The sequence below is a fragment of the Oratosquilla oratoria genome, unplaced genomic scaffold, assembly GCF_046742065.1.
Source record: "Oratosquilla oratoria isolate Oo_2021 unplaced genomic scaffold, ASM4674206v1 SCAFFOLD228, whole genome shotgun sequence".
Classification (NCBI taxonomy): Eukaryota; Metazoa; Arthropoda; class Malacostraca; order Stomatopoda; family Squillidae; genus Oratosquilla; species Oratosquilla oratoria.
This window is the reverse complement of record NW_027467580.1, coordinates 128,124-153,537: the sequence shown is the minus strand read 5'-3', so window position 1 is coordinate 153,537 and position 25,414 is coordinate 128,124. Positions and strand designations below refer to the sequence as shown.

The 25,414-nt window shown below is 37.8% G+C and overlaps 1 protein-coding gene across 2 annotated transcripts in view; it reads left to right on the top strand.

Moving 5' to 3' along the window:
• Positions 1-25,414, top strand: part of NiPp1 (nuclear inhibitor of protein phosphatase 1) — a gene marked incomplete at its 3' end in the record, with an annotated part of 154,963 nt that overhangs the window by 4,179 nt on the left and 125,370 nt on the right. Inside the window, 1 exon segment of one of the 2 annotated variants that reach the window (XM_076181322.1) lies at positions 7,654-7,714. Coding sequence (XP_076037437.1) covers positions 7,654-7,714 — 61 coding nt within the window. 2 annotated transcript variants of the gene reach the window in all.

Here is a 25,414-nt window from a genome sequence, read left to right as displayed (position 1 = left end):
ACTGCAACACTATGGGCACTTAGCACAAATAAATAAATAAATAGAAAGAATTCAAAGAGCAGCAACAAAAATGGCACCTACACTATCAAATTTGACATACAAACAAAGATTGGAGAAATTACATCTATCAACACTGGAACAGGGAAGAGAAAGAGGTGATTTGTTGACCATTTACAGAATTATGAAAGGGATGGAAATTCTTGATAGAGACGACTTATTAAAATAGGACGAGAAACAAGAGGACATGAAAAGAAGCTAAAGAAGGACAGTTACAAAAGAGATTTGAAAAAGAATAGCTTCCCACATAGAGTGATTGATGTCTAAAACAAACTAAATGGAGAAACGGTGAGTGTCAAAACTATACAATATTTTAAGAATAAACTGGATGCGGAGAGATGCGAAAACGGGTCACTACGAGCATAGCTCTCATCCCATAAAATACAACTAGGTAAATACATTCAAACTCCTTCTCTCCTCCTCTCTTATGTTTCATGTTTCTGCCCCATACAGTGTTATCGGCACAATCAATCCTTCATACAATCTCCTCTTAGCATCCATTCCCAAATGTCTATTTCTCATTACACTTTTTAATTCACCAAGGCATTTACTCACTTCTCTCAATCTACATTCTACCTCTGCCTCCACTCCTCCCTTTCCTGCCACATTCGCACCCAGTTATCTAAACTATCCACTTCCTCCAGTCTCTCTCCCTTAATACTCACTTCCTGTCTGCTGCCACTTTTTCCCCTTGTACATCTCATCACCTTACTTTTACCCACATTTATCTTCAACTTCCTTCTTTCACACACTTTCCCAAACTCCATCACAAACTTCCTCAATCCCTCCTCTGATCCTGCTACAAGTGCAGTGTTGTCCGCAAACAGCTGGCTTATCTTATCTCCAACTTTTCTCCATTTTCTTTAACCATCTCCAATCCCTGACCCACTACCCTTGCATTTACCTCTCGCACCACCCATCCATGTATGAATTGAACAGCTCCTAAAAGCTTTCCTCCTATCCCATATGTCTGCAATAAATCCCACAATGCCTTCCTGTGTACCCTGTCATAAGCCTTTTCCAAATCCATAAAAGCCCAAAAAACATCCTTACCTTTTCCTATAGCTTTCTCACATATCTGTCTTACCAAATTTTTTTTATCTACACAACCCTTACCTGTCCTGTTCCTCACCAATTACTCCCTCTGTTCCTCTCCTAATCCTCTCAATCAAGACCCTCCCATAAGCCTTCCCAACTACACTTAACCACTTCACTACGGGCCAAAATCTCGCGGGCAGCATTAGCTGCCAGACGTACAATGTTTCGTCATAATACTCGCATCATAAAAAATAGTCACCGCTTATATCGATCGTTCTCTCTTTCACCCGTGAATTTTGATAACCATAGAAAATGTGATGAAGACAGTTTAGAGAGTATGTCATTTATGCAGGGGCAACTACAATAAATATAATCAAGACGCCGATATGGCAGCCTCGCGTATCCACTTGCTCCTCATGCCGCCTATGTAGGCGCCACCGTATGGAAGGGGCTAACAAGCTCCCTCTGAAACTACTACACTCACACTTGTCCCCTTTTCCCTTGTAAAGTGGAACTACACAGGCACTTCTCCAGTCCTCTGCCACTCTACCCTCTCTTAAACATACATATATATACCAAAGGCCTTACACAGGGGGTAGCCAAAAAGAAAAAGGCATAGAAATCACTCCCACCCATTTCATTTCCTATATATTACACTCCTCTCCACCCTTCTCCCTCCCTCCTATCTTAGCACCTCCTGGATGATGGGTCATCCCTGCATCCTGTCACAACATATGGCTAAAGAAAGAAATGAGTGAAGAAGAAAAAGAAAAGGAGCTTAGAAATGAAGCAAAGGAAGAAAATGAAAAAAGAACTGAGACTGAAAAGAATTTTTTTTTTTTTTGGAAAGTGGTGGACCTGAGGCTGAGAAAATGGTATATCATGAAAAAGGAAACAAAGCAGACAGAAAAAGACGAGAAAGAAAAAAATTAAGATTAGCCTATACCAACATAGATGGAATGATCTCAGGACTGAATGAACTAAATGATTACCTGGCATCAGAAAAGCCGGACATAATGGGAATAGTAGAAACTAAACTCGAAGGGAATCTACCACCTAACACTGTGGGACAAGGTCTATACAACTGCTGGATGAAGAATAGAAAGGAAAAACAAGGAGGGGGGGTTACTATTTCCGACCAAGAAAGACTTAATTGTGACAAAGTTAACAGAGCGAAAAAACAATGTAGAGTCAATAATGATAAAAATAGAAAACAACCTCATGAAAAGTAGAAAATTTGTAGTAGTGTATGTGCTCCCTAAAACACAGGCCTGGACAGAACACGATCATTCCAAATTGCTAGAAGATACTAAACATGAACAAACTGATATACTGAAAGAGGAAATACAGTAATTATGGGTGATTTTAACTCAAAAGAAATATGTTGGGAAGAAATGACAAGGGTGGAGAGGACATATGGGGCAGCATGCTACTCAATATGACCATTGAATACATGATGACTCAATGAATAAAGGAAAATACCAGATACAGAAACAATGAGGAACCTTCGAGACTGGATTTAATACATCAGAACCTGAAATTGTAGACAGAATAGATTACAAAACACCAATAGGAGTGACCATGTACTAATAGAATTCGAACTAAAAGAGCAAATAGACCTAAGAAGAAATGAGAAACATAGAATAGGGAGACCAATGTACACCAAAACGAATTTTGAGGAACCAAAGACAAAAAAAGAGCAAATGGCAAACATACATCAAACTAAGAAATGATTATGTAAAAATACGCAGAGAAGAAAAGAGAAATAATAGAAAAATGCAAGGAACAACCAAAACTATTTTATAGATAAGTGAACGGTAAACTAAAAAACAAACAAGAAATAGGAAAGTTGCACCAAGGAAGTCATGAATACACAGAAGAACAAGAAATGGCAGAAGTTATGAACAACCACTTCAAATCGGTTTTCACAATTGAGAACACACCTAACTGTGAGGGAATAGAGACAGAAATCCCCCCCAATGAAGGAAATAATTGTAACAAAGAAGGAAATCAGCGACCAAATAAAAAACCTTGATGTCAAAAAATCGCATGGTCCGGATAGAATTGCAAATTGGATATTGAAGGAATGCATAGAGGAATTAACAGATAAAATACACACTATAATCAAATGCTCGCTCAAAGAAGGTAAGGTACCACAAGACTGGAAAAACGCAAACATAGTACCAATATATAAAGGGCAGGGCTGTGGAGTCGGAGTCAGATACAATTACAGTCCCTGGAGTCGGAGTCGGAAGCAATTACAGTGTCACTGGAGTTGGAGTCGGTGAAAATATACAGACTCCGACTCCAGTTAAATTTACACTTTATAATGCCTTCATTTAGTCTGTAGAGTTATGCAGTGCACACTCCTTATAAGTAGATTATATATAAAAAAAAAATTATAAAATGTAATAAATCTCATCGTCTTATCTTCATAGTCATTCCACTAAACCCCCAAAACATCCTTGTGCAACGCTGGCTTTCAAATTTATACATAGAGCGATAAACATCCAAAGTATTACTTGAATAAATTAGATAAACACCATTTTACACCTGTTGACACACAGTCACGGGAGCTGTAATATTCCTATCAAGTTCCATATGTGTCATTTCCATCACTCCATCAGTTTGGTGGTTTCTCCCACTGCTGTGTTGCCAAACAGTAGGATAATTATGATTTCAACTGTAGACTAACGCAATAATACTATCTCTTCTCTCCTTTCCCCTTCTTTGTCCCCTCCATACTTTTTAACATTGAATTATTGAAATAAGGGTATTTAAAGTTGAACAAAAAGTTTCACGTTTCAAACATGTTCAGCTGTATCTTGTACTCGTATCGATAAGATCGGTTCCTGAACCAGAGTAATGTCCATCACAATAACCACATAGTAGTACCAGTATGTAGTTAAATCAAGAGGTACATTATAGAATCTTTATTTTACTGAATTTTCTTCAATATCCTTTCAAAAAATCTCTACTTCAGTAATAAAGTATTACTGAAGAGGTCAAACTTAGGAAAGCCACACTATAACATATATTTTTATTCTTTGTTATAAACCAGTCACGTTTCAAACATGTTCAGCTGTATCTTGTACTCGTATCGATAAGATCGGTTCCTGAACCAGAGTAATGTCCATCGCAATAACCACATAGCAGTACCAGTATGTAGTTAAATCAAGAGGTACATTATAGAATCTTTATTTTACTGAATTTTCTTCAATATCCTTTCAAAAAATCTCTACTTCAGTAATAAAGTATTACTGAAGAGGTCAAACTTAGGAAAGCCACACTATAACATATATTTTTATTCTTTGTTATAAACCAGTTGTAATGATATAAGTCTACACGAGATTGGAGCGTATGTGTGTTGTATAGGCTTTATAAAATATGGAGGCCCATAATCAGTTAATTACACGAAGTGGAGTCAGAGTTGGTGTCAAAAATAGAGGAGTCGGAGTTGGAGTTGGTGGTGCCAAAAATAGAGTAGTCGGAGTCGGAGGTTTTGTGTTCCGACTCCACAGCCCTGATAAAGGAGGAAAAAAGGAAAATCCAGCTAACTACAGACCGGTCTCCCTAACAAGCATGGTAGCTAAAATATGTGAAAGAAAAATCTATACTTACCCAAGCCAATTTGGATTTAGACAAGGAAGATCATGTACAACAAACCTAATCTGCTTCTACTCGAGACTAATAGATATAATAGATGAGATGGATGGATGGGCAGACTGCCTATTTAGACCTACAAAAGGCATTTGACAAAATACCACACAAGAAATTGATAAGAAAATTAGAATCAATCGGTGGCATCGCAGGTAAATTATTAGAATGGATGGAAGATTTCCTGATGGAGAACAATGAAAGTGCAGTCGAACCTCGAAAACCCGGACCCCGAATGCCCGGACGCTCGTATGACCGGTCGAAATGAACAAAGGGCGGACTTTTCAAGCAAAGTTCCCTATTTGTCCAGTACGTGGTAGCGACGGCAGTACACGTGTACTCAAACCCGGCCCAGGGTTGCCGTTTCGTAGAATTTTGTACCAAAATGTAGTAAAATAGTGGCATGTGGCAACTGCACAAGGGCATGAGGAAATTTTTTCTACATATCAGCGGGCTGTTAAAAACATTCAAAAACTCAACTTTTGTTTAAAAATCATAGAACTAGTTATCAAATAATAAATGGTACATCAAAATATGACTTTTATTGGTAATTGTGTTACTTATAAAATACTATACCCCAAAAGATACGTTTTTACTGTGTAGAAAAAAATAATACGCTAAAGTTTCAGCTTTCTTTTAACGATAATAATATTAAAAAAAAAAACATTGTATCGTACTGAATATGTTAGGGCATGGGGGCCTTGTATACATTCAAGAATAAAAAAGCTAGAACCAACATTTTGTCAAAGTTTGACAAGTATATCTTGCTATGAAAGTCTGCACACGCCCGAGAAAAATGTATGCCCCGGTATGGCAACACTCCCATTCTACACGGTAGTGTAGAAAACGCGGCAACCCTGGCCGCCACCACTGTCCCGCATGCATACCTTCCGATATTTACAGTGTACGTAATAAAAAAAATACAGTACAGTACACTGTATATACAGTACATTTACATGCCTGTATTACAGTTATTATTACAGAATTATTAGTAATATAGTATTATTATTCCAGTATTGTTATTATTACAGTGTTAGAGTATTATTCTTATGTGTTTCTATGCCATATCATACATTACCTATACATATACCACTACGAAAATCTACGGGTGTTAGGGCAATATTTTCGATGACTGGACTTTTGGCATGACCGGACCACACTTCCCCCCAATTAGTCCGGGCTTTCGAGGTTCGACTGTAGTAATTAGAGACAAATACTCAAAATGGGAAGAAATGATAAGTGGTGTTCCACAAAGGTCAGTGCTGGCTCCAATCATGTTTGCCATATACATAAACGACATGGATGAAGGAGTTGAATGTTATATGAATTTCTTCACAGATAATGCAAAAATATTAAAGAAAGTAAGAACAGAAGAGGAATGATTCATTACAATCAGACCTGGACAAAATCTGGAAATGGACTCAAAAGTGGGAAGTGAACTTCAACATCAAGAAGTGCAGCATAATGGGGTTTGGAAAAAGCAAAAACAGAATTTAAAAAAATTACAAAATTGGTGAAGAAGAAATAAAAAAAGTGGGCTCGGAAAGGGACCTTGGAGTATTAATCAGCAAAGACATGACACCAGATAAACATATAAACAAAATAGTCGGTGAAACCTACAACCTATTAAGGTCAATGAAAGTGGCATTTGACTACTTGGATGAAGAAATGGTTAAAAAATATTAGTTACATTGATTAGACCAAAGCTGGAATATGCAGTGACACTATGGACACCCAGTACTAAAAAAAATATAAGAAAACTAGAAAGAATACAGAGAGCAACAACAAAGTTGGCACCAGCTCTTTCCAATTTAACATACAAACAAAGATTATCAAAATTGGAACTACCAACACTAGAGCAGAGAAGAGAAAGAGGTGATCTACTGACTATATTTAGAATCATGAAAGGAATGGAAATCCTTGAGAGGAATGATTTACTAAAAAATTACAATGGAAAAACAAGAGGCCATGAAAAGAAACTCAAAAAGGATAACTATAGAAGAGATCGGAAAAAGAACAGCTTCCCACACAGAGTGCTGGATATATGGAATAACTTGGATAAAGAAACAGTGTGTGCAAATACTATCCAAAATTTTAAGAAAAAACTTGATGCTGAAAGATACAAAGACAGGTCACTACGAGCATAGCTCCCTTCCCGTGTAATACAAATAGGTAAATACATCTCCTTTCCCAGTTTCACCTTCATCCAGATTAATCTTGAACAAACCTCCTTCCACTCCACTACACATTTACCTATCTCTTCACTTATTAGTATAGCCACCCCTTCTCTCTACCATCCTCTCTTCACTCCTGAGGATCTCCCAACTACACTCTCAAAGTCACACTCGCCCCTCACTCTCAACTTAGTTTCACTCAAAGCCAACACATCCATCTTCTCACAAACATACTGCCTGTCTCTTCCCTTTTACTCTCATCTGTACCACATCCACGCACATTATCAGATCTAAACCTTAGGGCACTGGTTGGAAATCTCCTAGACCCTCTTATGCCTTTACTTTTTTAGGAATGTCCCCTTTGGGGCTACAGGGAGAAGGATGCCTAGTCTTAATCTCCGTCCCTATTTAGCCGATTCAAGTGGGAAGACTTGGTGGCAGTATTCTTTCCCCCCACCTGAGGAGACTTTCACTGAAGAGATTTTGTTTTGTATATGTGTAGGGTGAGTGTAAATTATTATGGTATAAGGTGCTTTATGTCTCCTGTGTGATTTTGCATCTAGGACAATTGGAGTTTGTTGTTAAGCCAATTCTATATTGGTATTGTTTTTGCGCTTCATGTAAGTAAACACCCAATATTGTTTCTGTATTTTTTTTTCCATTATACAATACATTGCATTTTAATTTTTTTTTTTTTTTTTTTTTTTTTTTTTTTTTTCTATTACAGGGCGGGTAAACCCCCAGTAGGCCTTCACTTAGATGTTTCTAAGGGTGACAAATTGATTCAGGTATGTACTTATAGTTTTAGCATTGGGTCTTTTTTGCCATGTAGTTGTTATCAGTTTTAAAGTATCAGCATTATTATACTCTTATTAAGAATTTATTGCTCTTTTTTCTAGTTGTTACTTAAAAAACTTAAAGCATAGTTTCTGTGAACTTTTGAATGCTTAAGATATTCTCTTTGCACTTTGGCATTTCTGCTTAGACATGTTTTACAGTGAAGTCATACTTGTTGTATCCTATCTCTCTTGTGGTGGTAATTTATTCAACCTTTCTATTGTTATTCTATTTAGGAACATTCTTCTGAACATAATGGTTTTCTTAGGGTTATGTTGTTTAAGCCCGTTTCCCCTTGTTCTTTTGGTTAGTCAATCAATCACTTGCTCTGGCTCTCTTTTGCAGATCTGTGGCTCCCAGGAAACTCCATAACCACTAGTTCAGCCCATAAGTCACTCAATGAAGATCTTTTGTGTTGCTTTCTAGAAAGATTGAGTGTAGCACAGTGTCGTATTTAATGCTGTGTCGTCTGTGTAGTGCAGGGTTTCCCAAACTTTTCAACTCATCAAACCCCTAGTAAAGTTTAAGATTTTCTATAGACCCCCAAACTATTAATTCACGAATTATGTCAGTTTATTATTATTATTGGTATTGTTGTTATTAATGCTAGTAATATTATTATTATTATTATAGTTATCATTATCCTTATTATTATTATTATTACTATTATTACTATATTATTGATATTATTATAATTTTAGTTATCAATATTGTTATCATCATCATTATGATTATTATCATTTTTGTTGTTGATATTATTGTTTAAATTCTTTACTGTAGTTCTTCTTTGGTCTCATAAATCACTTAAGGTAATTCAAAAGTACCATTGTCACAGTTTTCGTGTTTGTGGCAATTTGCATTTGTTTATTTATTTATTATTATTATTTTTTTTTTTTTTCATTTATTTATTTATTTATTTATTATTTTTTTTTTTCAAGTATGGTAATTGCTATTTGGCATAATAATACAATTTATTTATCTTAATATAACATCCATTTTTCTGAAAAAATATGGACAATTTATGGACAACATTAATGAGAAGGATGTGCCTGATGGGCATCAACAAGGGCTTTTATATTGGGTTGTAGATTAGTAAGTTTTAGTCGTATGTCTCCATGTTCTTCCATGCTCAGTTTGCTCCTCTGCTATTATGATTATAACTATTTGGTCTCATAAATCACTTATGGTAATTCAAAAGTACCATTGTCACAGTTTTCGTGTTTGTGGCAATTTGCATTTATTTATTTATTTATTTTTTATTTATTTTATTTTATTTTTTATTTATTATTATTTATTTTTTTCAAGTATGGTAATTGCTATATGGCATAATAATTCAATTTATCTTAATATGACAACCCTTTTTTCTGAAAAAAAAATATGAACAATTTATGGACAACATTAATGAGAAGGATGTGCCTGATGGGCATCAACAAGGGCTTTTATATTAGGTTGTAGATTAGTAAGTTTTAGTCGTATGTCCTCCACGTTCTTCCATGCTCAGTTTGCTCCTCTGCTATTATAATTATAACTATTTTATTGAATATTTTATAAAATAAATATCTGTCTGTGTGAGCATATGCCCACCATGTGTAGTAAACAATTATAACTATTTGTTAGTATCCTTGGATTTTACTTTCTCTCATTTTGATCCATTATAAAAGGGCTACATGGCAACAATCATCAAGGTGACAGCATTCCAATAATGATGCAGACACTTTCGCATATACATAAACATAAGTGTTTTAAAATAAATATTTATGATTTACCAATGGCTTTAAGAGTGATATTATATATTCTTTATTATATTACTATAAGTAATATTCAAGCCAGTAATATTACACAAGCTCATCATATTGATGTTCATTCATGATGTGGTTGTGTATATGTGAGATTCTCCCTACATGCACAGAATGGGGAGGATTTTCGACTCAGAGTGAATTGACATGGTTTTTCTTTAAGTTTAGGTATTGGTTGGTTGATTATTCTCACTCTTTCAGTACAGGAAGAGAACAGGATAATTTCATGCTAACCATTTAATTTTAAAGACTACCTTTTGACCCCATAGTAATTAACTGAGCCCTTTAGACCCCCTAGCAATCTATTGACCCCCTTTCAACCCCTTGGCTATTTGTTGACCTCTTGAATAGTCTCATCGACCCCTGGGGGTCAATATCAACCACTTTGGGAACCCCTGGTGTAGTGGTTACATCTGAGGGAATTGGAGGGAAAAGAGAGAGTAACTAGGGAAGAGCAGTGTGGATGTAGAAAAGGAAGAGGGTGTTTAGATATAATTTTATAGTAAGGCAGATTTGTAAGAAGTTTTTGGGAAAGGGTAAGGATGTCTTTTGTATTTTTATGGATTTGGATAAAATGTATGACAAGGTTGACAGGTGGTATGGGATATGTTGCAGATGTGTGGGATAGGGGTCAGAGAGGGGGGGGGGTCACCAATTAAGTGGAGCGGCCTTGTTGTGGATGTACTGTGTCTTGCTGCATTACGTTTGACCCAGGGCAGTTGGTGGATACAGAGATGACCCATCATCCATGAGGAGCTGAGATGGGAGGGGTGAAAATAGTGGTGGAAGGGAGTGAAATGGGAGGGAATAGGTATGTGCCTCTGAGTTAGCTACCTCCCTTATAACCCCTTCCATACGGGGCCGCACACGTAGGCGTCATGGGGAGCGAGTGTATTCGCGAGGCTGCCATATCGGCGTCTTGATTATATTTATTGTAGTCGCCCCTCCATAATGACATTCTTTCTAATTCTTTTGTAATCGCATTTTCTATGGTTATCAAAATTCACGGGTGAAGAGAGAACGATCGATATAAGCGGTGACTATATTTTATGATGCGATTATTATTACGACACGTCGTACGGCTGGCATTGGCTGCTGCCACCGAGATCTAAGTCCATGACGCCTACGTGTGCGGCACCGTATGGAAGGGGATAAGGGAGAAAAAGCTCTTGGTATATAGACATAAATAGAAAAGTTTTTATGTGAGTAGATGAGCTTGTGTGAAGGTAAGGAATGGAGAGAGTGAATGCTTTCAGGTGAAAGTGAGGCCACATTAGGATTATGTAATGTCACCTTGTTTGTTCAGTGTTTATATTAATGGAATGATATGGGAGATAAATATGAGGGTGCTGGGCAGAGGTTTGTAGCTAGTAAGAGTGGAGGGAAGTAGTAGGTGAGTTGGTTGATGTTTGTGAATAACACTGCACATATAGCTTAGAGCAGGGATCGGCAACCCAAAATGTTGAAAGAGCCATATTGGACCAAAAAAACAAAAAACAAATATGTCTGGAGCCGCAAAAAATTAAAAGCCTTATATAAGGCTATGACGCAAATCTTCGTTGACAGAAATGTTGAAATTTAATATTTATTCTACACATTTTTACAGCATTGGAAAACGTTAAGAATGTTTGTGTCATGTTTGTCCTCCTACAGAAACCATATTAAAACAAAAAATATATTTCCCTCCCCCATCTTTTTCCATTTTCAAACATTTTTGAAAAAGCTCCAGGGAGCCACTAGGGCAGCGCTAAAGAGCCGCGGGTTGCCGACCCCCGGCTTAGAGGATAAACTGAAGCAGTTGGTGGTAAAGTTTGGAATTGATATATGAAAGGAGGAAGCTGAAAGTAGATGTGAGCTAAAGATGATTATATGTATAATGACTGAGGGTAGCATTGGGTTAGAGATGAGTTTAAAGAGTGAGAGGCTTGAAGTGGAGAGTTTTAGTCCCTTGATTAAATAGACAGAAAGGGAGGGTAACATCAGTCTGATAAGTATGATGAATTCAATATATTTACTGTAAATCGATACCAGACTTACAAAAGATAGTACCGTATTTTTCGGACCATAAGGCGCGGGCAAAATCCTTAAAGTTGGCCAAAATCGGGTGGTGCGCCTTATGTGTGGCTTCAGTGCAAAAAAATGCCTCGGACAGTGACGTACTATTTTGACACGTTTCGTAGCTAGCCTGCCAACGGCGACAGTGCATAGGCCTAGTAAAAGTTACAACCAAGTTATAACCAAGATGCATGTATCTTGACAAGAAAATTGCGAAAACTTAGACAGTTTTCAAGTCCATGCCACCGCATTCATTTACGCTATCATGGCTATGACATAATAGTGTCCATAACACAGACAGCCATTTTGCAATGGTCTAGTCTCGCTCCACTCAGACTGTAGTTATTTAGGTATTTTTTTAGTTTCGACCATGGGCGCAATATAGCAATAGAAAATTAATTATTAATTTTGTAAATTAAAATGTATCAACGTAATATGCAATTTTGTGGGCGGAAATGAAAATAAAAAATACCTTGCTACAAGCAAATATGCTAATGAACGAAGTCGGTAGCATAGGATCGGGACGCCATCTTGTCGTCTGTCAATTGACGGCCTCGGTACTTCCGATAGTACATCGCCAGGTACATTTTCTTGAAGGAATGTTATGGAGTGGAGATTCATGCATTCCTTCAAGCTGCAAGAACTTTGTATACCCCGCGAGCTGAGAGAGTGGTTGAAAAGCCCGCCAACGTCTCTCACAACGAGGACGAGCCGGATGACATTTAATTTGCAGGTAATGATTTATTAAACGCAGGTTAGTTTAGGTTAGACGAATTTATCATCCTTTCATTTCTTCGACGTCGGCATCTATCATAACAAACATGGCGTACCATTCTTCCGACATGACTTCGTTACTTACGAAATCTGTTTTAGCACCTTTTTTTTTTTCTGCTCACAAAATTGCATATTACGTTGATACATTATAATTTACAAAATCAATAATTAATTTTCTATTGCTATATTGCGCCCATGTTCGAAACTAAAAATTTACCTTCATTTGTAATCTTGTGTTTTTAAGTGAATAGAGAATTCCGGGAATAAAACTGCTAATGTTGATTTTATTCCCCACAATTCCCTTAACGTGTTTTTTTTTTTTTTTTTTTTTTTTTTTTTTTTTTTTTTTTTTGGGGGGGGGGGGGGGGTATCAAGGTGGTCTGATTTCACTGACCAAAAAAAAATATATATATATATATATATATATATTTGTAATTTTGCTAAATCCCAACCGATTTTTCTCATTCAACAACGAAAATGTTCAGTTCTGAATGCACTCACATATGCATGATTATCCGATGACGAGACCAGGTGCGCCTTATGTAAGGATGGGGAATAGCAAATTACGGGTGCGCCTTATGGTACGAAGCGCCTTATGGTCCGAAAAATACGGTAAATATGGGTTCTTGATATGCCATGATTGTATAATAGGCAAAATCAGAAGTTTACTCTGGGTCTGTATTTTTGTTTGTTGCCTCCAAAATACATCAGACATTGGTCTCTTGAATTGAGAAATGGGTATCTGGGGATGAACACAAATAGAAAACTGAGAATCTGACAAGAAATAATGGTCTCAAACTGTCAGGAAATAGATTTAAAATTTGGAAGTGGGTAGAAACAACTTCACCAACAGTGTATTTAATGAATGGAATAAATTTCCTGCAGAGGCAGTGCAATGTAGTTCAGTTTGAACTTTAATATTTGCTTAGATAAACATCTAAGCAAGATGCTGTAATACCTGCCGTTTATTTTATAGTATTTATTGGTTGGTAAGACAGATATGTGAGAAAGCTATAGGAAAGGGGAAGGATGTTTTTTGGGCTTTTATGGATCTGGAAAAGGCTTATGATAGGGTAGACAGGAAGGCACTGTGGGAGGTTATGCAGATATATGGGATAGGAGGAAAGCTTCTGGGAGCTGTCAAGAGTTTTTATGAGAATAGTAGAGCTTGTGTCAGGATTGGAAATGGAGAGAGTGAGTGGTTCGAGGTAAAGGTGGGACTTCGTCAAGGATGCGTTATGTCACCCTGGCTGTTCAACTTATACATGGATGGGTGGTGCGAGAGGTAAATGCAAGGGTAGTGGGCAAGGGATTGGAAATGGTTAAAGAAAATGGAGAAAAGTGTGAGGTGAGCCAGCTGTTGTTTGCGGACGACACTGCGCTTGTGGCAGGATCGGAGGAGGGATTGAGGAAGTTGGTGGCAGAGTTTGGGAGAGTATGTGATAGAAGAAAGCTAAAGATAAATGTGGGTAAAAGTAAGGTGATGAGATGTACAAGGGGTGAAAGTGGCAGTAGACTGGAAGTGAGCATTAAGGGAGAGCGACTGGAGGAAGTGGATAGTTTTAGATACTTGGGTGCAAATGTGGCAGGGAAAGGTGGAGTGAAAGTGGAGGTAGAATGTAGATTGAGAGAAGCGAGTAAATGCCTTGGTGGATTAAAGAGTGTAATGAGGAATAGACATTTGGGAATGGATGCTAAGAGGAGACTGTATGAAGGAGTGATTATGCCAACAGCACTGTATGGGGCAGAAACGTGGAACATAAGAGAAGAAGAGAGAAGGAGTTTGAATGTGTTTGAGATGAGGTGTCTGAGAAGTATGATGGGGGTTACTAGGCTAGATAGAGTGAGAAATGAGGAGGTGAGGAGGAGAACAGGGGTGGAAAGGGAGCTGGGAGATAGGGTTGATGAAAGAATATTAGGATGGTTTGGACACATGGAAAGAATGAGTGAAGAAAGACTAGTACAAGAGGTGTGGAAGGCAGATGTGGGGGGAGTGAACATGAGGGGACATCCTAGGATGAGATGGATGGATGGGGTGAAGGGGGCTTTGGGGAAGAGGGGAATGTCTGTTGAGGAAGGACGGGAGAGGACAGAAGACAGGGGTGAATGGAGAATGGTTTTATGGATGATGATGTGATAGCATGAGGTGGAATGGGCGGGTGGATGGGGGGTGAGGTAGTATGTGTGAGCAAAATTTGACGCACCCCGAAGGGATTTCTCCCCGTCCTCTCACTTTATGCAATGGGGGGTCGCCGATTTAATGAAGCGGCCTTGCTGTGGATGTGCTGTGTCTTGCGACACTGCTTCTGACCCAGGGCAGTAGACAAGGTGCAGGGATGACCCGTCATTCAGGAGGTGCTAAGATAAGAGGGAGGGTGGAGGGGTGTGGAGTGTATGCAGGGGTGGAATGGGTGGGATTGATTTTGTGCCTTTTTCTTTTTGGCTACCCCCCTTGTAAGGGGGAAAAAGCCTTGGTATATGTATGTATTTATTTGTTTTGTTGTTATTTGTCTGTTTATTATTATTGCCTTGATTTTCATTTATTATTATTTGTCTGGCAATTTATTATTATTATTTTCTATTTACCTGTTTGTTTATTATTATTTAACTTTACCTATTTATTTATTTATTTATTTACTTATTTATTATTATATCATAATTTTTATTTATTTATCTTTATTATCCTTTTTTCTGATCTAGTTATGGACCAAAAGGTCTCCTGTTGGCATGCTCCTCCTTTGTAATCCTTTATATGAGATAGTGATTGTGCCCACAACACTATGGATGAAAAACTTGAAATCCGAGGGAGACAGAAAGGAAGAGGCTAAACATATTTGAGATGAAGTGTTTAAGAAGTATGATGAGGGTAAGCAAATGGATAGAGATGGAGAGCAGGGATGGAAAGAGAGTTGGCAATTAGGATTGATCCAAGAATACTTGGATGGTTTGAGCATATGGAAAGACTGAGTGAAAAAAAAAAAAATGTTGAAAGCACAGGTGGACAGAGTATTTTGATAAGAAACCAAGAATGAAGTGGATGGATGGGGTGAGAGAGGAATGTCTCTCAACCAGGGAAGGGAGAGGACAAGAGATAGGTGTGAGTTGAGAATGGTTGTGAATAAATTAAAATATGTGGTCTACTTTGTATTTTCTGGAGTGAATAAGGGTTAGGGGAGGTCCCATGTAATGAAGCAGTTTGGGTACATCTGTGGGAGCACCCAAGGACTATCCAGCTACTGTGAGGATACAGGTTTTCCAGTCAGTAAAATTTGAGGCAACAATTATTGTAACCATTACTTTACCAAAAAATTTGATCAAATTGGAGCATTCGCCACTTACTCTGGCAGTATGTTCCATCAACTATTCTGTATATTTACAGTACTTGATTTTTATAGGCTTGATTTTTTTACTCCTTTAATGCATGTAACATTTATGCTCCTTTGTTCATGAGCTAAATGTTAAACATAAATTGTCTCGCATGTTTTACTGATGTAGTGTGGTCATATCACTGTCTCTCCTTGCTCTTCATACATTATTAGGCTCAGTGTTTTTATTTTTCTATACAGTGGAACTATGTATTTCATGTATTCTATGGTGATTTTATGTATGGTCCCACCAATCAATTGCTACCCCATTTCAGTGTTGCTGACCAAATCATTGCATTTAATAATATGAATCTCAGTCTTTGATTGCCAGGCCATCATGTTTGGGGAAGTTCATCCCATTGTGTTGTAATTACATTTATTTTTAAACCACACTGATAGTGATGATACAGTGAGTGTTATGTATCTGATATGACATTAATGACCTCAGGAAGTACTGATATTTTCTTATCATTTTAAGTTTTTCATATGGGGATTTCATGTTTTATTAATTATATATATATATATATATATATATATATATGTATGTATGTATGTATTTACCTAGTTGTATTTTACAGGAAGGGAAGCTATGCTCGTGGTGTCCCATCTTCATATCTCATTTTATCTAGACTGTTTTTATTTTCGTGTATTGTTTTTGCATTACAAGAGTGTAATGAGAAATAGACATTTGGGAATGGATGCGAAGAGGAGACTGTATGAAGGAGTGATTGTGCCAACAGCACTGTATGGGGCAGAAACGTGGAACATAAGAGAAGAAGAGAGAAGGAGTTTGAATGTGTTTGAGATGAGGTGTCTGAGAAGTATGGCGGGGGTTACTAGGCTAGATAGAGTGAGAAATGAGGAGGTGAGGAGGAGAACAGGGGTGAAAAAGGATTTGGGAGAGAGGGTTGATGAAAGAATATTAGGATGGTTTGGACACATGGAAAGAATGAGTGAGGAAAGACTAGTAAAAGAGGTATGGAAGGCAGATGTGGAGGGAGTGAACATGAGGGGATGTCCTAGGATGAGGTGGATGGATGGGGTGAAGGGGGCTTTGGGGAAGAGGGGAGTGTCTGTTGAGGAAGGAAGGGAGAGGACGGAAGACAGAGGTGAGTGGAGAATGGTTGTATATGGATGATGTTGTGACTGCATGAGGAGGAATGGGCGGGGGGGTGGGGGGTGGGGTAGTATGTGTGAGTAAATTTTGACGCAGCCCGAAGGGATTTCTCCCCGTCCTCTCCTTATATGCAAAGGGGGACGGAGAGGGGGGGTCGCCGATTGAATGAAGCGGCCTTGCTGTGGATGTACTGTGTCTTGCGACACTGCTTCTGACCCAGGGCGGTGGGCGGGGTGCAGGGATGACCCGTCATCCAGGAGGTGCTCAGATGAGAGGAAGGGTAGGAGGGGTGTGGAGTGTATTTGGGGATGAAATGGGTGGGAGTGTTTTTATGCCTTTCCCTTTTTGGCTACCTCCCTTGGAAGGGGGAAAAAGCCTTGGTATATGTATGTATGTATGTTTTTGCACACACCACATTCTCATCTCATTTGTTCCAAACATCCATTACCCTGTGGGGAAAGCTGTTCTTTTTCAGGTCTCTTCTATAACCGTCTTTCTTGATTTTCTTTCCGTGTCCACTTGTATCTCTACTATCCCATTTTATTAGATCTTCTCTATCAATAGTTTTCATGCCTTTCGTGATTCTATAAATAGTTATGAAGTCTCCTCTCTCTCTTCTTTGCTCTACAAGCTCAAGTTTTGCTAGTCTCTCTTTATATGATAGCTCTGAGAGTGTTGGTGCCAATTTCGTAATTGCTCCTTGTAATCTTTCAAGTTTTGTTATACATTTTTTTGCACTTGGTGACTTAACATTGCTGCATACTCCAATCTTGGTCATATCAAAGTGACCAGTATTTTCTTCACCATTTCATTGTCCAGGTATGTAAATGCCACTTTGATTGTTCTTATTAGATTATAAGTTTCTCCAAAAATCTTGTTTATATGTTTCTCAGGGGACATATTATTCATAATAATAACTCCCAGGTCCTTCTCATTTTCTACTTTTTTAATTTCTTCTTCTCCCAATTTATATGATTCCACTATTCTTTTTTTGCTTCTTCCAAAATCCATTATACTACACTTCTTAATATTGAATTCCATCTCCCATTTCCTACTCCATTCCCATACTTTATTGAGATCACTCTGTAATGATTCACAATCTTCTACAGTGTTCACTTTTTTCAACAATTTTGCATCGTCCACAAAGAAGCTCATATAACTTTCAATTCCTTTATCCATATTATTAATGTATATAGCAAACATTATTGGGGCCAGAACTGTTCCTTGTGGAACTCCACCAATCACTTCATCCCAATTAGAGTGTCTCTTATCACCATTCTCATTTTTCTTTCATGCAAGAAGTCTTTCATCCACTTCAGTAGTTTGCCCAGTATTCCTCCTGCAGTTTCTAATTTATTTAACAATTTCTTATGTGGCACCTTATCAAAAGCTTTTTTCAGGTCTAGAAATGCACAATCAGCCCATCCATCTCTTTCGTGTATTACATCTAATAGCCTTGAATAGAAACATATTAAGTTTGTGACACATGATTGTCCTTGTCTAAATCCAAATTGCCTTGGATTTAGTACATTGTTTTTTTCCAAATGCCTTACCCATCTAATTTTGATAATTCTTTCACAAAGTTTAGCTATCATACCTGTAAGAGAGACTGGTCTATAGTTAGTAGGGTCTTCCTTGTTTCCCCCTTTATATATTGGTACTATATTTGCTCTTTTCCAATCTTTTGGAACTTTTCCTTCTTTCAGTTAACTACTTATTAGACTATGTATTTTGTCCGTTAGTTCATTCCTGTACTCTCTCAAAATCCAGTTTCCCATTTCATCTGGTCCATGTGATTTTCTGACATCGAGGTTACTCAAGTGATTCATTATTTCATTCCTTGTTACTTCAATCTCTTTCATAGGGGGACTTTCTCCTCCCACTCGACATCTCTAAGTTGTATGTTCTCCCTAGTAAACACCAATTTAAAATGCTTGTTCATAACTTCTGCCATTTCTATTTCCTTTGTATTCAACTCCTTGTTGTAATTTCTCTAATTCTTGTTTGTTTTTGAGTTTGTTGTTTACAAATCTGTAAAATAGTTTTGGTTGGTCTTTGCATTTTTCTATGATATCTTTGTATTTTCTCTTTTCTTCTCTACACATTTGTACACATTCATTTCTATAATTAGTATATATTTCCATTTTTCAGGTCTTTTGTCTTTTTTCCATTTTATCCAAGCTTTATCCCTTTTGTCTTTCAACTCCCTACATCTTTTGTTATACCAACACTTTACATATCCTTTTTCTTGTTTTTGTCTTGGAACATACTTTTCCACTCTATAAATTTTTGTCAAAATAGTCCATTTTTCTTCTACTGTTGTTTCCTCCTTGTGTATCCTTTCCCAGTCTACTTTTTGAAAGAATTCTCTTATTTTATCAAAATTTGTTTATCCATACACCAATCTTCCCTTTCTATATTGTTCATTTTTTCCATGTATTTTTCCTCATTTAGTTCCAGTTCAACCAATATATATTCACTTTTACTTATTGGTGTCTTATATTCAATCTTGTCTGCTATTTCAGGTTCTGATGTGATTATTAGGTCCAATCTCGATAGTTCTTCCTCATTTCTATACCTAGTATTCTCTCGTATCCAGTGCATCATTGTATGTTCTATAATCATATCAAGTAGTACATTTCCCCATAGGTCATCTCCACCCTTCACTGTCATCTCTTCCCAGCAGATTTCTTTACAATTAAAGTCACCCATTATAACTATTCTTCCATGTTCCATTATCTTATTTAGTGTTATCCTTGTGTCTCCTAAAATATTTTTGTGTTCTCTCTCTTCCCACAAAGCCATTTTAGGAGGCACATAATTTACTACAAACTTCCTGCTCTTCCCATTCCTGTCCTCCATTTCCATCATAATCACCTCTACTCTATTCTTTCCATATGTGACATTCCTCACATTTGTATCCTTCTTAGTCAGGAACATAACTCCACCCCCTTGTTTTATCTCTCTGTTTCTAATCCAATAATTATATGCACCATGTCCTACACTGTTGGGTGGTAGTGGACCTTTCAATTTTGTCTCTATAATTCCCATTATGTCCGGTTCTTTTTCCTTCAGGTAATTATTCAGTTCACTCTAAGCACCTCCCTACCTTTTGTTCTTTTCCTCTTTCTCCATCTGTCCTCCACTCTCAACTTACCTTCCACCAAAAAATGAAAAGGAGAAGGAGTACAAGAAGAAGCTGAGGGAGGAGTGGGAGGGAGTGAAGGATAGAGTAGAGCTAGGAATGGAGGAGGAATGGGGATGGTTCAAGGAGGGAGTCACAAAGTATGCAAAGATGGTGTGTGAAACAAGAAGAACAGGAGGAAATAGAAGGAAGGGTAGTGAATGGTGGGATGAGGAAATAAAGAAGGTTGTAGAAAAGAAGAAGCGAGCTTTCACAGATTGGTTACAAAATAGGATGAGGGAGTCATATGAGAGGTACAAAGAAAATAAAAGAGAAGTAAAGCAAAAGGTAAAGGAGACAAAGAGAAGAGCAGATGTGAAATGGGGTAAGAGTATGACAGAAAATTGTGAAAGTAATAAAAAAAATTTGGAAAGAAATTAAGAGAGGAAGAGGAGGCAAATCAAGTAGAGAAGAAAAGGTAGAAGGTGCAGATGGAGAGATGATAATGGAAGAGAAGGCAGTAAGGGGAAGAGGGGCAGAATATTTTAGGGAGTTGCTAAATGTGAAGGAGGATAGGGAGGGAAAGATAGCTGTAGTGGGAAATGCTAAGAAAATGACCGTGATGAGTGAGGAAAATGGAGGAGAAATAAGGATGAAGTGAAGGCAGTTGTTAAGATAATGAAAGCAGGTAAGGCACCTGGTCTGGATGGATGCCATGCAGAATGTCTAAAAAAAGGAGGTACAATGATGGTGGACTGGCTGGTGAGGTTATTTAATATTTGCTGGAGAGAGGGTAGAGTACTGGAGGACAATTGTGAATGCAGTAGTTTAAGAGGGATTAGCTTGTTAAGTGTAGTTGGGAAGGCTTATGGGAGGATCTTGATTGAGAGGATTAGAAGAGGAACAGAGGGAGTAATTGGTGAGGAACAGTGTGGATTTAGGATGGGTAGAGGTTGTGTAGATCAGATTTTTGTGGTAAGACAGATATGTGAGAAAGCTATAAGAAAGGGGAAGGATGTTTTTTTTTTGGCTTTTATGGATCTGGAAAAGGCTTACGACAGGGTAGACAGAAAGGCACTGTGGGAGGTTATGCGGATATACGGGATAGGAGGAAAGCTTCTAGGAGTTGTCAAGAGTTTTTATGAGAGTAGTAGAGCTTGTGTCAGGATTAGAAATGGAGAGAGTGAGTGGTTCGAGGTAAAGGTGGGACTTCGTCAGGCATGCGTTATGTCGCCCTGACTGTTCAACTTGTACATGGATGGGGTAGTGCGGGAGGTAAATGCAAGGGTGGTGGGTCAGGGATTGGAGATGGTTAAAGAAAATGGAGAAAAGTGTGAGGTGAGCCAGCTGTTGTTTGCGGACGACACTGCACTTGTGGCAGGATCAGAGGAGGGATTGAGGAAGTTGATTACAGAGTTTGGGAGAGTGTGTGATAGAAAAAAGCTGAAGATAAATGTGGGTAAAAGTAAGGTGATGAGATGTACAAAGGGTGAAAGTGGCAGCAGACTGGAAGTGAGCATTAAGGGAGAGTGACTGGAGGAAGTGGATAGTTTTAGAAACTTGGGTGCAAATGTGGCAGGAAAATGTGGAGTGGAGGGGGAGGTAGAATGTAGATTGAGAGAAGCGAGTAAATGCCTTGGTGGGTTAAAAAGTGTAATGAGGAATAGACATTGGGGAATGGATGCTAAGAGGAGACTGTATGAAGGAGTGATTGTGCCAACAGCACTGTATGGGGCAGAAACATAGAACATAAGAGAGGAAGAGAGAAGGAGTTTGAATATGTTTGAGATGAGATGTCTGAGAAGTATGATGGGGGTTACTAGGCTAGATAGAGTGAGAAATGAGGAGGTGAGGAGGAGAACAGGGATGGAAAGGGAGATGGGAGATAAGGTTGATGAAAGAGTATTAGGATGGTTTGGACACATGGAAAGAATGAGTGAAGAAAGATTAGTAAAAGAGGTATGGAAGGCAGATGTGGAGGGAGTGAACATGAGGGGACATCCTAGGATGAGGTGGATGGATGGGGTGAAGGCGGCTTTGGGGAAGAAGGGTATGTCTGTTGAGGAAGGATGGGAGAGGACAGATGACAGGGGTGAATGGAGAATGGTTGTATATGGATGATGATGTGATGCATGAGGTGGAATAGGCAGGGGGATAAGGGGTGAGGTAGTATGTGTGAGCAAAATTTGACGCACCCCGAAGGGATTTCTCCCCGTCTTTTATGCATGGGGGGACGGAGAGGGGAGGTCGCCGATTTAATGAAGCGGCCTTGCTGTGGATGTGCTGTGTCTTGCGACACTGCTTCTGACCCAGGGCAGTGGACAAGGTGCAGGGATGACCCATCATCCAGGAGGTGCTAAGATAAGAGGGAGGGTGGATGGGTGTGGAGTGTATTCAGGGATAGATTGGGTGGGAATGATTTTATGCCTTTTCCTTTTTGGCTACCTCCCATGTAAGGGGGAAGAAGCCTTGGTATATGTATGTATGTAATTATTCAGTTCGTTCAAGACTGTTATTAAGCCATATATTTGTGTAAGACTTTTTTAATTTTCTGCTACTTCCATCGTGTTTTCTGTTTCCCTTCCATTTTTCTCTGCTGTGAACCATTTCCTCACTTTCATATCCACTACTCTCCAATAGAATTTCTCTTTTTCTGACTTCTTTTCTCGTTTTTTCCCTTAGCTTCTAGTCTTTTTGTTTTCTCATCCTCTCCTGTTTATTCATTTCTCTTTTTATCCATACCTGTTTATACTGATCACTTTCTGTTAGTTTCCCTGTTTTTGCTAAGATATTCTCTGCTGTTGTTTGTGACCTGAATTTAACCTTAATTGGTCTGGTCTTATCTGTATTGTATTTCCTTATTCTATATATTTCTTCAATTTCTTTCTGTTTCTTGTTCATCGTCTTGAACTACTTCTGATATCTTGTTTACCTTTTCCTTCTCCACTTTTACTCTTGTAGTCCTATTTGGATTATGCTTGTCTTCCATCCCTAATATAATTATACATTTCTTTTTGTCCACTAAGTCTCTTACTATATTTTCCTTCTCTATCATCACTTTAATAACTGTTTCCTTAGTTTGTTCTTTCATCTGTTGTGTCACTATATCTCTAAATACAATTTTGTTGTTCTCTTGGACGTTTCTCCAACCATGTGCTTCTTTTGTTATGGACTCTTTATTCTCTTTATTATTCTTTAGGTCCTCATTCTCGTCTTTTACTTCTTTTAATTGTCTTTTTAATTCTTCTATTTCTTTAGGTAGGTTTTGATTCTCCTTATTTAGTTCTTCCAGTTTATTAACTCTTTGGGTAACTAGTGTTAATTGATTATACCTAACCTCCCATGCTTCCTTAATTTTTTTAGTTACTCAAGATTTACTAGTTGGGGGAGGTTGTCACCTCCTCCCTCAATAAATCCATAGAAGCAGTTATCTTCTCTTTCCATTGAGCTGCTATTATCCATATTTCTGCTTTTGACACCTCTGCTTCCTTGTTCTCACTCATCAGTGTGTTCTGCACTCCTTTTGTTTACACCCCTTCTAACATCTGGGGCCCTTTCGTCCCCTTCCTCATTTCCTTCTATTTTCATCAGTAATCCCTCTCCTTTTTCTTCACCTTCCCACAACACCACAAGATTTCCCTTTCCCTTCAAATACAACAAAGTTACTCCCTTGTTGAGATCAATGAAACTTTAATTTTTTCTGGAATTCCAAACTTCGCTGTCACTTCGACCGACGTGTGTGTGTGTGTGTATTTACCTGGTTGTATTTTACGGGAAGGCGAGGTATGTTCATGGTGTCCCATCTTCATATCTCGTTTTATCTAGATTTTTTAAATTTGTGTATCGATTTTGTACACACCACATTTTCATATAACTTGTTCCAAACGTTTATTACCCTGTGGGGAAAGCTGTTCTTTTTCAGGTATCTTCTATAACTGTCTTTCTTGATTTTCTTTCCGTGTCCACTTGTATCTCTACTATCCCATTTTATTAGATCCTCTCTGTCAATAATCTATGCTTTTCATGATTCTATAAATAGTTATCAAGTCTCCTCTCTCTCTTCTTTGCTCTAATGTTTGTAGCTCAAGTTTTGACAGTCTCTCCTCATATGGTAGTTCTGAGAGTGTTGGTGCCAATTTCGTAGTTGCTCTTTGTATTCGTTCAAGTTTTGTTATACATTTTTTTGTACTTGGTGACCATGTTGTCGCTGCATACTCCAATGCCACTTTGATCTTATTAAATTATAAGTTTTTCCAAAAATCTTGTTTATGTTTCTCAGGGGACATATTATTCATAATAATGACTCCCAGGTCCTTCTCATTTTCTACTTTTTTAATTTCTTCCTCTCCCAATTGATATGATCCCACTATTCTTTTTTTGCTTCTTCCAAATTCCATTATTCTACACTTCTTAATATTGAATTCCATCTCCCACTTCCTACTCCATTCCCATACTCACAATCTTCTACAGTGTTCACTTTTTTCAAAAATTTTGCATCATCTGCAAAGAAGCTCATATAACTTTCAATTCCTTTATCCATATCATTGATATATATAGCAAACATTATTGAGGCCATTACTATTCCTTGTGGAACTCTACTAATCACTTCATCCTAATTAGAGTGTTTGTCTCTCATCACCACTCTCATTTTTCTTTCATGCAAGAAGTCTTCCATCCACTTCAGCAGTTTGCCCTGTATTCCTCCTGCAGTTTCTAATTTATTTAGCAATTTCTTATGTGGCACCTTATCAAAAGCTTTTTTCAGGTCTAGAAATGCACAATCAGCCCATCCATCTCTTGTATTAAATCTATTAGCCTTGAATAGAAACATATTAAGTTTGTGACACGTGATCGTCCTTGTCTAAATCCAAATTGCATTGGATTTAGTACATTGTTTTTTTCCAAATGCCTTACCCATCTAATTTTGATAATTCTTTCACAAAGTTTAGCTATCATACCTGTAAGAGAGACAAGTCTATAGTTAGTAGGGTCTTCCTTGTTTCCCCCTTTATATATTGGTACTATATTTGCTCTTTTCCAATCTTTTGGAACTTTTCCTTCTTTCAGTTAACTACTTATTAAACTATGTATTTTGTCAGTTCATTCCTGCATTCTCTCAAAATCCAGTTTGCATCTCATCTGGTCCATGCAATTTTCTGACATCGAGGTTACTCAAGTGATTCATTATTTCATTCCTTGTTACTTCTATCTCTTTCATAGGGGGACTTTCTCCTCCCACTCGACATCTCTAAGTTGTATGTTCTCCCTCGTAAACACCAATTTAAAATGCTTGTTCATAACTTCTGCCATTACTATTTCCTCTGTGTATTCAACTCTTCGTCGTAGTTTCTCTAATTCTTGTTTGTTTTTGAGTTTGTTGTTTACAAATCTGTAAAATAGATTTGGTTGGTCTTTACATT